At 44.7% G+C, this 12357-nt stretch overlaps 1 protein-coding gene across 1 annotated transcript; it reads right to left on the reverse strand.

Moving 5' to 3' along the window:
• Positions 1-7016: 7016 nt before the first annotated feature.
• SFRP2 (secreted frizzled related protein 2) lies at positions 7017-10340 on the reverse strand. The gene is made up of 3 exons (XM_064652285.1): positions 9689-10340; positions 8963-9043; positions 7017-7554 (listed from the first exon to the last, which is right to left on the reverse strand). The coding sequence occupies exons 1-3, from the start codon at positions 10179-10181 to the stop codon at positions 7250-7252; spliced, it is 879 nt and encodes a 292-aa protein (XP_064508355.1). The 5' UTR covers positions 10182-10340; the 3' UTR covers positions 7017-7249.
• Positions 10341-12357: the final 2017 nt, after the last annotated feature.

The following is a 12357-nucleotide window of genomic DNA, read 5'->3' on the forward strand; positions in this document are numbered from 1 at the left end:
TTATATCTAGGTGTTTTCATTCAGGGCTCATTTGGGGTTGAGTAAAAGAGCTAAGCTGACATACTGTCTGCCATGTGTGACTGGGGAAGATGGTGGGAGCACACAGCTGGCAGTGGGGTGTGGAAAATGGAGCCCCTATGGAGCAGCTCACATGTAGATACAATATACAAACAATAAGTGTAGTTATTGCTGGGTGAATTGCCACTGGGTTGTGGCACTCTACTAGCATAGATGTGCTATATTGTAATCCATGTTCTAGATGTCTCCAGTAATTCTTTATAGTTTCATATGTGAAAAAATGCACTATCTCTCCCATCTGTTTTGAGATTAGCTCGGTGGGTTAGAGCATGGTGCTAATAATGCCAAGTTTGCTGGTTTCATCCTTGTATGGGCCAAGGTGGACTTGATGATCCTTGTGGGTTCCTTCCAACTCAGAATATTCTGTGATTCTGTGAACTATGGCTATATCACTGACTTTTATATTACTCCTTGCTATGTACTAGTTAGTTGCAGCAGTTGCAAGAAAAATCTTATCAGTCAATGTAGTTTCCAGCTGTGTTGTCTCGTAGAAAGAATTAATTCATACAAATCTTTTCTTGTTCGTGTACTTAATGTAGCAGCACAACGTTAGAAGGATGCTAATCTTCCTAGTAAGCTTTCTAAAGCTTAGTTCTGGATTGAGGGACTGATTTCCACGCAGTGGTTTCTTGTGAAGGCAGAGCTAACTTTAGAATTTCAGAGGTACCTTATGAATTTACAAAGTCTGTTTCTGTGAGGGAGCCAAGATGTCTTATTTCAGTTCTTCCAGTAAGTCTCATATTCTAGTCAAATGATGAAACAAAAGAGTAAAGACAAATTTATCATTTCACATGTGTGAGATAGATTATGATACTATACTTGCTTATATTTTCAACAGTCTAGGTCCTGTTTCCAAAATCTCTGTCTGCCAAGTATATTAAACTCTCTAATGATATCTCTTGCAGCCAGATTTTTAAATATATGATAAGCATCTGTAAGTATCTAACAGGACTTTAAATATATCTTCTTACATTGTTTCCAACAATTTTTTTTCTCCTTCTGTTGTGTAAGTTACTTGAAAAATCAAAACCTAAGAATACTTTTGAAATCTTTGAACTTGTGCTTTAGTTTTGTAGATGCTTTTGAAAATCCATGCTCTATTTAAAATCCCCACTGTGTGAAAAAAAACCCCAAACAACCTGCCTTTTCATATCGCTGGGGTGATTGCAGTGCTACAGATCACAGAATGTAAATGAGAACTTTTGCCATATTGAAGGATTCAGCATCTGAAGGAAACAGGCTGTGTGAGGCTAATAGATTATCTTCAAATTAATTTTCTTCCCTTGTTGAAAACAAATTATTAAAACTCATAATTCTTAAATTACAGTGTATTTTCTTGCCTTGCCTGATTCTTTTTTTGGGGGATTTAATCTAGTTCCTGAAACTTTACCTCTCAAAACACTTTTGCCTTACCTGTTACAATTAAGCTATTGTTTTGCTTAGGAAAGTGGCCTGACTTAATTCAGGTTTGTGCCTCAGAGTAAACTGAAATAATTAATAGCTCTGTGTGTGCCTAATGATGTGAGCCCTGCAGCCACTAAAGCACCTGTCTCAATGTCTAAACAGCCAGGGTTCCCTATAGTGCATGGGTAGAGATTCACATAACAAAAAAGGCAATTAGACAATGTTAGGGATTTGAAATTAACTAACAATGCAGGGAAATTGCCAGGGAAGGATTAGTTATCTTTTGCCTGATAAAGTAGGTATCAATGGAAAACTCTTAAATTGTCCTTCCATAGTGGCTCCATATGGGAAGTTTTATGTGTAATGAAGACTGTCAGGGTTAAGCCCTGAAAACCAAGATCTGGAAAGCTGAAAGTGTTCTTAAATTAGCATTTCTACTACCTTTTCAGGTCAGTCCTAAATCTGCTGGTTTCTGCCAGTTTTGGCTGTGCCTCTAATGGCAACCTATTGTGTCCAAACAGAAAATTCTCCATGATTTTATCACCACTTTTGTGGCCTGAAAATGACTCCAAAAGGATGATCTGCAGCATTTGGGTTTTGAAAGAGCTGCATTAATAGTATTGCCTTATCGTGGGTCTTAGAAGGTATATATGCTCTTTCATGTGTCTGTCCTGTAAGACACTGAGCATACCTCCCAACTTGTGCTGGTCTTTCTGGCTGGACAGCTTCTCAGCATGTGAAGTAATTGGCTTTGAAGTTTGCTCCATCAGCTGCTTCATAGTGCAGCTTTCTGTGTTGGTTGGTTATTTTGATCAGTCGTGAGAGCGATGGGCTGGCTGGCTGATTGCTGAGGTGTTCCTCCTGGCTGGGTGACAGGCTTGCTGGTTGACCTCGGCCAACTGGCTTTAACTCCAGTGGGCGATAGCGGCTAATATTTTCCAAGGCATCTAGGTGATTTAGGAGCCCATGGCTCACCCTAAAAGCGGTTGATGCATTTGGAAAATGTTACTCTATTAAACTCACCCCAAAGGGATATAGTATGGGCTAATTTATGTTTGTAAGACAGCTTGGGGTCTCAGATTCCTGTGATGTGAATATCTTGCACTCTCCTCTTTCTACAGAGGCAAACAAGATCCATTCCTGCGGTTGTTTCACCAGACAGTCAGGCTGTACTGAAACTGCATCTGCTGATAAGAAAGTAACTTCTACATAAATCACATAGGCAGGTCTCTGAAGCCCAGAAATAAGAACTTCTGGCTCCAATAACAAAAGCCTGGGCTGTCCGACCTAAGGAAGGTTGCCCACTGCTCTCGTAGCACTCAATCCATAGCCCTTCCTCTGGCATTGCCAACTGTGGCCACATGGCAAAAGCTCACAGAGCTGGCAGGTTTGGTGAGGATGGCAGTGGGCCACCAAAGCAGCCAAAAAGGAGCTGCCCTGCTGGCTGCATGGGGCTTACTCATTCCTCAGCAGGCACCTGGGGGACAATGAGGTGGTCCATTCTTGAGTTTTGTTTGCTCTGCTCTTGGTTGATGCCCTTGATTGCTGAAGAGAGGTCAGACATCAGAAAGAGGGTTGAGAGAGGTGCACGACGGCCCCAGATTGGAGACAGGGTTGTAGCAACAGGGCTGAGATGCATGGGAGACCTGGCCATGCAAAGGAAGGTGTACTTTATCTGTGTGTTCTTCATTCTTGCTCACATATTCCTTAAATATCTTTATATTCCGCTGCAGAATAGCAATAGTGGCCTGAGGTGACCAGCACGTGTCTGTGATGCTCCATGTGGCATCTAACCACCCTCCTGTTCTCACAGAAAGTCATTAATTAAATTTAAGTGTCTCTTGCTGAATTTCCTATATGGATCTTTTTATGTCTTAATCTGGTCATTAGGATTTTTGTGGCTTGTGTGTAGTTGTACTGCATGAGTTCTTTTATACACCATACTGAGGGCAAAAGTGTCGATATGAGAGGGGCAAGAGAGAGGAAGAGTGGCTTCTCTGTGGGCATCTGAAGTGAATGAGAAGTGGGGGAAAAAACAAAGGATAAAGAAATAACTAAAGGGTAAAATAAGAAAGAAAGGAAAAGACTGTGAGGAATACCGCTATTGCTGATGGGTTTTAAAGTTGAATTTGGGCAGGAATTTTTTTTTCACACTTGGTGGGAAGAAGTTGGAGGGAGTCTTGGTTGCTGTTATGCTTTCAAATTATAATCTAAGTGCTGCTATAATTATACATCATTCTGATTGCTGTGGGCTAGTGATTAGAGCATAAAACTTGGAGACAAAAAATGCACTGTTTTTCTTGACCATAAAGAACTTGCTGGGTGGTTTTGAATGAGTTATTTCACTTCACTGTGCCTCATTTTCCTGATCTGCAAAAGAAGGATATTAATGCCTATTTTTGTAAAGGCAGTCTGAGAAACTAAATGGAAACTTCTGTATAAATGTCAAGTGTCATTATTATTGTTCTTAAACTAATCCATTGTAGTCAGCTGCTTTTATAGTTTTTATTAAAGCAAATACAATGGGAGCTACATAATTGGCTGTCTAACAATGTTGTTTTAATTAGAAAAAGACAAAAAGTGTCTGAAAAATGCAACAGTGTGTTGCCTTTTTTCATCAATTGCAAAAAATTTTGTTAGGAGTGAGCCATACCATACCAGGTAATAAAGTTACTCTGAAGTACTTGTGACACAATTATGAGAAGTAACAGTCTCTGATAATTTTTGTTACATTTGGCTCAGTATTTTCCTGGCACAGTCAAAGTTTTTCCTTTTTTTTTGAGCAAGTAAGAATAAGAGTAAAAATGTATGTGTTTACTTCTTTGCCAATATCTGAGAGATGAAGTTTCGTCAGGCTGTGACTTTAAAATTCTAATTTTCAGTTGAATAGTTTGCAATGTCTGGCTTTTACACCCTTAGAAACAGTATAACAAACACTGACACTCCTCTTCTTGGTGAGGTGGATATGACTCATCTTTTAATACAATACTGTTAGAGCAAGGTAATGCAACTTTGGGTAAAGGTTACTCTTCACATTTGCCTAAATCCTGCTTATCTGGAAGGTAATCCTCTCTCTGCCAATTCACCCTGAGGGTGGATAGTCCCAGTGATTCAGCCAAGGGCCACATGCAGAAAGTTTTATCAGCAGGGGTGTGCTGTATGGCAGGATGCTCTTAATCCAGGATGCTGATTATATTAGTAAAATTAAATGTTTGCCAGTCTAATTTGTTCTTCTTTTCCTGAATTTGTCCTGACAGGAACGGGATTTTACTGGTGTAACAGTGTTTATTTTGTGATAGAAGAAGGGGAATGTGGTTTGTTTGCTGGGTTTTTTTTTTTTTGCTTTAGTTGTGGGTTTTTTTAAGAAAGGGCAATGTTGGTCATAGGTAATATGTCTTCATACATTTAAGTAATTTGGTAAAAATCTGTTATGTAGTCTTGGCCTTAACATGACCCCAGAGTCAGTAACTTGTGACCTGTCTGTCCTCATCAGCATCAGTACTGCTGCCTTCTAGGACAGCCCAATTAAGATAATTTTATGTTGCTGTAGGATGACTTAGTATCTGTAAGGCAGGCTGTGTGAAGCAGTCCTGGCTGTTCAGTTTTGGTCCCCAGAGACTGCATTGCAACAACTGCCTCTTCAAAGTGCTTTCCTGCACTAGGCACACACACTTTTTTCTCCAGGTTCATTTTCAGCCAGCTTCTCTTCATTTGCAAGCTTGTTCCCTCTAAACCCAAGGCTGTCCAGGTACAGGTATTGCATTATATGATAAGCGGAATGTGTGGGAGCAATAAGACTTCTGAACACTAATGGCTCTGTAAGGTGATGGATATAGTGCTTGTATTAATGTAATTACACCACAGCATGAAAAGACTCAAATCAGTTTCCTGGTAAGTCAGGTTCATTCAGAAGAAAAGTTTTAATGACATTTCTGCAAGGTATTGGCCTTCAAATACAGATACTGTTCCACAAAGTAGTTAAGAGCCAGTTTGAAATGGGGCTGTTTGGTGGTTTGTTATGTTTTGGTTTTTTTTTTTTTTTTTTTTTTTTTAAATTCTTATACTTTTGAGGACATTTGTGAGGATTGTTCTTTTCTTGTTTGGTCAGCATCTTACCACTGTACTGTTTGTATCAGGTGTAGTGAGTGCACAAAGACCGTGTGAGAGGGCAAACAATTAATTTTATCTTTTTATCCTGATGGTAAAAAAATAACACTAAATTTATGAAAATAATGTGATTTTTTTTACTTTAAAGAAAAATCTAGCGTTGGCTTTGTATTCTGTCTGTGAACAGTTAACATAAAAAATATTGTCCTTGGGAATATGGGACTGCTCATCCTGTCAGTGAAGTTCGAAGAATATTCTATGTGTAACAGCACTGGGAAGCGAGATTATTTTTCAGGATAAGTACAATAAAATTCAGGTAATACTCTTCATCAGAAAATATTTTTAAGAAAAATGCTGATGAACATTTGTTTAGTTCCATTATTAGGTAGGTTTTATTTTCTTTCTCAGTAAGAATAGTGAGTGTACATACACACAAAAAAAAAGCCTTGCTCTACCATTATTCTGAATTGCAAGTTGCAAACAACATTTTTCTGTCTGCTTTTACACTCCTTAAAATGTCTTTTTTAAGAAATGGAAAAACGGATTTGATTTTTAAGAAAGTGGTCTTGTTGCAATTCCACATCAGCAGAGTCCTCTGAGAAGATGAGATGAAAATGCAGGTGGTCGAACAAAGGAGCCACAGAAAAGAAGCCTCTTCTCAAAGAGCTCAACAGACACATATTAAAAGGAGTGGACTGAACCTCAGTCCTGTGTCTCATGATTCATCTTCAGGGAAATGAGGTCCACTATGTTTATTCTGATTGCAGCGCTAGAGGCTTCCTTGTGCTTTTCTACCAATTACTGCGGGTGGAATGCCAAATTCTGCTTTGCTATGTCAAAGTCCAGTTGGACAGCTTTCTCCCAGTTCTCCAAAAATGGATTGAAGTGAATACAGACAGAGACAATGCGTAAACTGTGATGTAGAGTTTATATACAAGAATATAACATTCATCTGGAGTATTTACAAGGTTAATTAAAGCAATATTTTACAACTCTTTCGGGTTAACCACTAGGTATATTACAGTCAGGCTACAGATGGTTTAATTTGCAAAATAATAATAACAATAAAAAAGTTGCATTCAGATCCACCAGCTCCAAAACTTTTTCTTTTTTTCTGAGAAAGAAGGGCTCAGACTTGTGGAAAATAAAATGTGAGAATGGTTAATATACTCTTACAGGTGCCTATGTATTGCATGCAAGAGTTGTAATGTGACCTTTATAGTGTTAATATAGACGGCAAGCGATTCCACCTCAGTGAAAGAGTCGCACCCACCGTGACAGGCCAGTCACACACGTGGCTGTCTTTCTCTGCATCTCCTACTTTTGCAAAACAAACATGCACATATACAGAGAAGCTGCAATATAAATGAACCAGCATTACCAAAATGGAGAAAAACCTCAGAACAACCATAAAAACCCCAAGCTTTAAGCAAGAGACTGTAATACTTCCCAAAAATAGTCTTTTTTTTAATTATTTTTATTATTATTACATTTTAACTTATGTACAAAAACGGAGGGGTTCCTCCCCTCTCGGAGAGCGGTCACTGTGCCTTGTGCCCAATGGCATCTTGAGGCTCAGAGGAGCCAAAGCAGGAAGGTGCGGGGGGCCCAGAGAGCTTGGGACAGAGACGGCTGCTGGAGACAGCCAGAGATTAAGCCACTAACACTGTAGTTTGCGGATGCTGCGGGAGAACCGCTTGAAAGCCCGCTGCCCTTTCTGCCACCGCTTCAGCGAGGTGATCACTAGTTCCCCAGCTTGCTTCTGCCCCATCACCAAGTAGGGGACGTTGATGTCGTTCATCTCATCGCAGGTACACTGGAGGCCACCTTTGAGCCAGAGCACTATCTTCCTCAGATCCCTTTCTGTCAGCCCATTCAGCTTGTAGATGGTTTTGCTCTTTGTTTCGGGGGTGATCTTGGTATCCCCATTGATGTAGGCAATCTCCTTCACTTTTATCTTCAAGGCTAATAGAGCGAGGGGAGGGGGAAGTGGGGAGAGAGAGAGAGATTGAGAGGGTTTTTTCCCATTAGTGCACATAAAGAGGACCTGGGGAGGGAGGTGCTCTATTGCTAATTAAACTGTCAGGGCTGACAGAAGAGGCAGCAGGTGGCTCCATTTCTAAAGCCACAAAGGGCATGCAAGTCATTTCAGTTTGAATCAACCTTAGGGCTGAGGGTTTTTGGATTTCTTTTCTCCTCTTTCCCCTCCCCCTCTCTTCCCTTCCTTTCTAAATTAATATTTTCTCCAGCTTTTCTCCTGTTTGCAACAGGGAGAGAGCAGGTTTGCTACATTAAGCAGAGCACTATTTTTTTTCTAGGAGAGGACAGCCTTTCTGAAAGTAGCATTTGAAGGGGAGGTGGAGAGGCAAGTACCTAGACCAAGAAACCTGATCTCTGCTGCAGCTCAAAACTTCTACACTTAATTTATTAGGCTGGAGAGGATTTTAGGAAAACCTGTAAGGAAATGATATTTCACATGCATTGTTTTTTTGAAAGAATAGATCCCATAGAGGGCAAATTGGTCCAACAGCTGCATTCGATTTGGTAAAATAACTAGGAGGGGGATGCAGGGCTCTGTAAGACTCTGTGGGGCATGTTTAGCTTTAGGAGGATTTATCTGAGTGCAATTTGCCAGGCCAAAGCTATTGGTTGTTTTAGCAATTATGTCCCACAGTCGTGGTTTCAGGGTTTGGGTGGTTGTGTTTTTTGGTTTGTTTGGCTTTTTTTTTTAAAGAAAGGCTTTTGAATTGCTGTAGGTACTTATACTATGAATCTGTTTCCAGGTATAAACATTGACCTATTGTAAAAGGATTCCCCTCCTTATTCCTTCTCACTCTTGAAATGCTAATGTGTGGATAATGTGTCCTTCAGTTGTCAGTGTCCAAGGAGCTTTCTTGTCCTCTTCTAACCCTAGATCTTCCCATTAAGTTTATATCCCCAATTGTCTGTGCATTACATTACCTTCTCTGTCAAATGATATATAGAGCTTCATTCTTAATCTGCGTAGAGAGTCTTTCTTACGACACATTGAGATTGGTCATGCAGCTCTGTCTCAAACGTCTAAATGAAGCTTTGCTCTACTTCTCCCTAGGCAATAGTCTGCATGAAAGATTCTTTTTTTTTTTTCATTTTACTTTCTATTGGGCTTGCCAGCAACATCCACATCCACATAAAAGAGCACCACTTCAAAACAGTAAACAGAAAAGAACGATAAAAAGGGCTACCTTTTATTCCAAGGTGGAATTTTGTGTTTCGTGACCCAATGGTCAAAGCCCTGCCTTTATTCAGGCACATCTCTCACTGACTCCACTGGGAGTTGTACCTGATCCTCGACTCTCAAGTTTCAACCGAGAGGAGCTCTGCTTCCACTTACCAAAGTCGTTTTTGCAGAGGTTTTCCACGATGTCATTATCATCTTCATTTTTGTTTTTGCAGGCATCACAGACCTTGGGTGCTGGAAATGCAAGCAACAGTCCCCGTCAGGCTCGGGGAGAAAGGAACAGCAGGTGGCGTTGGGAACCCTTTGGGAAATGTCGGTTTTCCATCCCTTCACCCCAGATCCTACCCCTTCTCCCCCCAGCTCCGGAGCTCCCGCGTACTTCGAGGCGCCTTTACCTTGCTGCAGACCCGCTACCGGGGTCTCGGTCTGTTTTTAAGGTCACACCTCAAACAGAAGTTTTTGTTTTAACGGGGAAAGGAGTAAGAGATGGGGGTGGGCGGGGGAAGGGAGCACACGACACAGAAGCACCCCAGCTTCCCGCTTCAGCGACGATCTCTGCACAAGGAGATCGACCCTCTGGGAGCCGCGCGGCTCCATTTCTGGGTCCCAAACCTTTTCTCTGGGGATGGAGACGGGTGCGGGCCGGTGCCATTTCCCCGACGGTACCTGCGCTTTGCCCGGTCCCCTCGAGAAAACCTCCCTGAACCTGTCCGGCGTCCACCTCCCCAGTCCCCCCGTCCCGGAGCACCGGGGTGTGCTGTAATGCAAGTAAAACGCCTTCGTTCCCCTACGGAAAGCCGTGGAGGGCCCCCGCTGTCGGGGCAGCTCATCGGGGACAGATGCTGCCGAGCCGGGGGAGGCCCGGCGGCTTCCTCTTACCTTCCCTGGTGACGGGGAGGATGTGGTCGCTGCTGGCCAGCGGGATGCAGAGATCGTTGTCCTTGGGGAAGCGGCTGCAGTCCAGCATGTCGGGCCAGGGGAAGCCGAAGGCGGACATCACTGGGGCGCAGCTCTCCTTCACTTCCTCGCAAAGCGAGTGGCAGGGCTGAATGATCTCGTCCAGGTCGTCGATGCAGACGGGGGCAAAGAGGGAGCAGAGGAACTTCCTGGTGTCGGGGTGGCACTGCTTCTGCACCAGCGGGATCCAGGTGGAGGCCTGCTCCAGCACCTCCTGCACCGTCTCATGCCCCAGGAGGTTGGGTAGCCGCATGCTCTGGTACTCGATGCCCCGGCACAGCAGCATCGGGGCAGGGATGGGCTTGCAGTTGGAGCGCTTGTAGGAGAAGTCGGGCTCCCCGAAGGGGAAGATCCCGGCGGCCGAGCCCATGCAGTGGGACGCCAGCAGGAGCAGGGCGCAGAGGCGGCGCTGCATTTTGGGGCGCGGAGAAGGTGGCGGGGGGGCTGGCGAAAGGCTCGGGGGCCGGAGTGGCGGGGCGGGCGGCGCGGCGCTGCCCTCAGCCGCAGGCAGCGTCCCCCAGCCCGGGCTCCTGCTGCCAGACGGGGACGGAGGGTCTGAGCGAGGTGCTGGGGCAAACGGGAGTTTTCTGGATTTTTTTGTATGCAAATAGCAGGGGGAGCGGGAGCTGGGAGGAGCCTGGTGACAGCCATCCAGAAAGGATTGGTCACTACTTTCTCGGTCTGCTTTTGCTCAGGGGGATTGTCTTTTGGCAGGAAATCCTTGCAAGGAACGTTACCGTGCGAGCACGGGGAAGGAGGGAAAGATCCCGGCGAACAAAGAAGCCCGAGGAGCTTCTGGGCCGGGCAGGGGGCGCGGGGCCGCCCCCAGGCCGCGGGTTGCTGGAGGTGAGCTTTGCCGCTCGCCCAGCTACTGCGGAGCGGCGGGACCCCCGCTCTGCCGTGCCCCCCATGCCCAGCGGACGGGCGATGGGGCCGGGCCGGTTTCCAGACAGGGGGCGAGGCTGGCTGCTCCCTCAGCCCCCGGGGGGTGTCTGGCACCTCCGCCCCCTCCCTGCGATGCTGGCAGGTCTCGGCCCGGCGCTGGAGCCGCATGCATCAACCGGGGACTGCCGGCGCTCCCGACCCGCCTCCGGCTCGACAGCGCCTAGCCCCGGGGGCTGCCCAGCGGAGCCCTTCTGCCCCCCTCCAGCCCGTCCTGCCTCTGGCTCTCCCCTGCGAGGAGCGGGGGCCTGCAGCGGATCCCAGCGGTACAGGCCCTGGATGGCCCCGACTGCCAATGGGAGTTTTCCCTGGGTGGGAGCATCCAAGTCGTTTCGAAATACTGTCACCTGGCACGTTTTTCTGGGGCTAAAAGCGTGGGCCTGGCTCTGCACAGCATAGGCACATCACTTTTGCTTCACTCCTGTCTTCACCTAGAAACTCCCATAAAGAATTGTGTTAGTGTTGATTTACCACCAAGGGGAAGACAACAGGCAAGGCACTGGGATCACAATGCAGCTTCAGTGTGCTTTGGATAATTCTTGGATTTTTAGTAATATTATTTATGGGATTATTATTGAAAAGAGTAGGCCTGTGTAGTATCATTTTGTGGTAAACCACATTCATTAATCAGCTACTGAATACTTCTCCTTATAGAGATGTTTTATGGGAAGCTAGCCTTACCCACGATGACTTCTGTAAATTGCAGGATCCCTGTACGTCCATTTTCCAGACTGGGCTTCCCAGAGATGTGAGTCACTGCTTGTGGCATAGGAAAGAGATGAGACCTGCAGCATTCCCACCAGGAAGGCACAGGGCTGCCGTGCTGGAGTGGCTGCAGTGCTGCCCCAAGCAGGCTGTTGTCACATGCTGAAGCCAGTGCCAGGACTTTCAGAAGAGATTCCAAGATCCTTTCCAGTGGGCCAATGTGATGAATGTAATCTCCCTGTAGGCCAGTTTTTCTCTTAAAGTTGTTTGATACCTGGAAAATAAATGTCCTGAATGTCTAGTATCACTTGTGGAAGGGCTTAGAAGTACTTTATTTCTTACAGAGCCACATATTCTTGCCATTTATTATCTATGTTCAGGTCATACATATGTATGTATGTAATCAGTACTTATGTAATCTCTTCGCCTCAGTTGCCTTCCATGGTATTCAGCCCCGCTGATGACACAGTGACCATTTTACCCCTGTTTTGCCAAGTCCTAAGGATTGCCAGAGGCGGTAGCCTTTGCTACTTGCTGGAAATGTCCCTTCCAGCTCCCAGTGTTGGTTCCACCAGCCTCTGTCCGCAATCTTCTCTTCAGTGGAATGAAATCTACCAATAGGTTTGCTCTTACCTTGAATAGCCAGGCTATTCACCAGGTCTTTGTAAAATGGACAAGTTTGTAGTTTGTTTTTCTCTCTCCTTTTTTCACTGCTTGTAATTTTTTGGAGTCATTGATATCCCTTCATGTGGATCTCAGCATGATCAGAAGACAATTTGCCTGCTCCATAAATTCCCTATATGCTACTTTCCACAGATCCAGCCAGCTAGGCTATGTGGAAGCAAAAACCTAAATCTGAGCAGACTGTTTAGACTAGAGATAATAACCATTCTCTGTGGTGGAGGATGACACATTTCCGACAGAAACTTGCTCATTTTTTTCAC

This window comes from Pseudopipra pipra, chromosome 4 (genome assembly GCF_036250125.1).
Source record: "Pseudopipra pipra isolate bDixPip1 chromosome 4, bDixPip1.hap1, whole genome shotgun sequence".
NCBI lineage: Eukaryota > Metazoa > Chordata > Aves > Passeriformes > Pipridae > Pseudopipra > Pseudopipra pipra.

Excerpts from the sequence above, each read along its gene's own strand:
- SFRP2 (XM_064652285.1), bottom strand. The coding sequence starts at position 10,181 with ATGCAGCGCCGCCTCTGCGCCCTGCTCCTGCTGGCGTCCCACTGCATG. Across the intron at positions 9,044-9,688 it reads CCTCCCCGTCACCAGGGAAG|CACCCAAGGTCTGTGATGCC; the intron begins GTAAGAGGAAGC and ends TTGCATTTCCAG. Across the intron at positions 7,555-8,962 it reads CCTCTGCAAAAACGACTTTG|CCTTGAAGATAAAAGTGAAG; the intron begins GTAAGTGGAAGC and ends TCGCTCTATTAG.